The following is a 1,575-nucleotide window of genomic DNA, read 5'->3' as shown; positions in this document are numbered from 1 at the left end:
TAATTTATAAATTATTTTTCTGGTATAAATTTGCTGTTTTACATGATTGTTGAATGAAATTAACATAATTATTAATTTATTGTAAAAACATGACAGATAATCTGTGAAACAGATCCAGTTCAGCTGCTGTTTATCTATTAGTTTCTATGGAGGCTGTGAGCTGTTGTCTGTTTGGTCTGTTTCTGCTCCTCCATGACGTCACTGACACCAGTGTACAGGTAGGGCGGGGCTCAGTCTTGTGATCTTATTCAAATCTATGGATTTTTCTAAAAATTACTTCTAATTTTGTTTCATCTTTTGTTTAAAAATACATGAGAAAGTTGAGATATAAACGCAAATTTGAACATCTTAAAGCTGCATGACTGACACTGATAAGACACGCCCCCTGGCTCTGATTGGCTGGTTCTGACCAGGAGCTGTGGATTCCTGCAGGGGCTTTATTTTTGTCTCATACTCTCCTGTCAGCACAGAGTGACAGTTTGAACAGACATATAAAAGATCATCTTATTTTGAAAAGGGGTCAGACCTTAAAAATAAAAGTAATCACACGACCCCAACGTTCAGCTCAGTATCTGTAAAATCCACAGAGCTGCTTGGTGTGGCTAAGGCTCATTGTCCTGTACACTTCTTGTTCTCAACATTTATTAAAATTCAAGAACTTTATAAACTCCCTTAAACCTCTAGAGGACATTTCCCTGATCAGGAGGCAGTTTTTGTAGAGAACATCGGACTTCTCACCGGTGGAGGGACAGTCTTGTATCTGACCCAGAAGAAAGCAGCTATCAGCCCGACGTCTCTGAGAATCACTAAAGCTGTGAGAGGAGCTGAAACACACAACACCAGGTGAGACTTTCTGCAACACCAAACTGACCGAACAGAACCGACACAGAGTTTCATACCTGGGATGAGTTCAGCGTAGGTGAGACTGACGTATAAAATACTGATGAGGATCTTATCAGCCAGAGGGTCCAGAGCGCTGCCTAAAGCAGACTTCTGACTGGGCCACGTCCTCGCAATCAGTCCGTCCAGCTGCAGGAGACAGAACAGGAAATGTCACTGATCCAACCTCACATTCACATCAAAATGAGACTTAATGGCTTTGTGTGTTAACGTGTGGAAAACTTACGTGGAAGTTTTTGTAGTTTTTGTTTTGAACGTTCAGATTTTGCACCATTAAAGGTAGAATCTGAGCTGTGACAACAGCTTTTACTTTCAGTCTCACTGAACATTAATTATCTGTGTGCAAACTTTTTAAAGACAAATAAATAAGTCTTATTTTTGTGTTTCTGTATTCTTTCATTTGTTGCCCACCTCCACATCACACCCAACCTGAACATGTTTGTGTTTTAATCTGAAAACTCTTCCATTAAAGTAGACATGATCCTTTAAAATCCCTCCTTTTCACATTTAAATCATTCAGTTGTGTCTTTATAAAGTGGAACTGCAACGTTTTAGTCTGATTTTTATTATTTCACGACTTCTCTGATGTGTGTCTAAACACAGCTTGTTTTGTTAATGTTTCTTACAGATGCGTCAAGCTCCACCGAACTCCAGCTTCCAGACCGGTCCACTCCG

The 1,575-nt window shown here is 39.7% G+C and overlaps 1 protein-coding gene across 1 annotated transcript in view; it reads right to left on the bottom strand.

The window, feature by feature from the left end:
- The window catches only part of crls1 (cardiolipin synthase 1), a 22,262-nt gene that overhangs the window by 12,834 nt on the left and 7,853 nt on the right, over window positions 1-1,575 (bottom strand). Inside the window, exons 3-4 of the mRNA XM_014024605.1 lie at window positions 900-1,029; window positions 739-824 (exon numbers count right to left, since the gene is read on the bottom strand). Of these exons, the coding sequence (XP_013880059.1) occupies window positions 739-824; window positions 900-1,029 (216 nt within the window). The remainder of the gene's footprint in view (window positions 1-738; window positions 825-899; window positions 1,030-1,575) is intronic.

The sequence above is a fragment of the Austrofundulus limnaeus genome, unplaced genomic scaffold (genome assembly GCF_001266775.1).
Source record: "Austrofundulus limnaeus strain Quisiro unplaced genomic scaffold, Austrofundulus_limnaeus-1.0 Scaffold430, whole genome shotgun sequence".
Classification (NCBI taxonomy): domain Eukaryota; kingdom Metazoa; phylum Chordata; class Actinopteri; order Cyprinodontiformes; family Rivulidae; genus Austrofundulus; species Austrofundulus limnaeus.
Note: the sequence above shows the minus strand (reverse complement) of the source record. Positions and strands in the feature narration are given on the sequence as shown.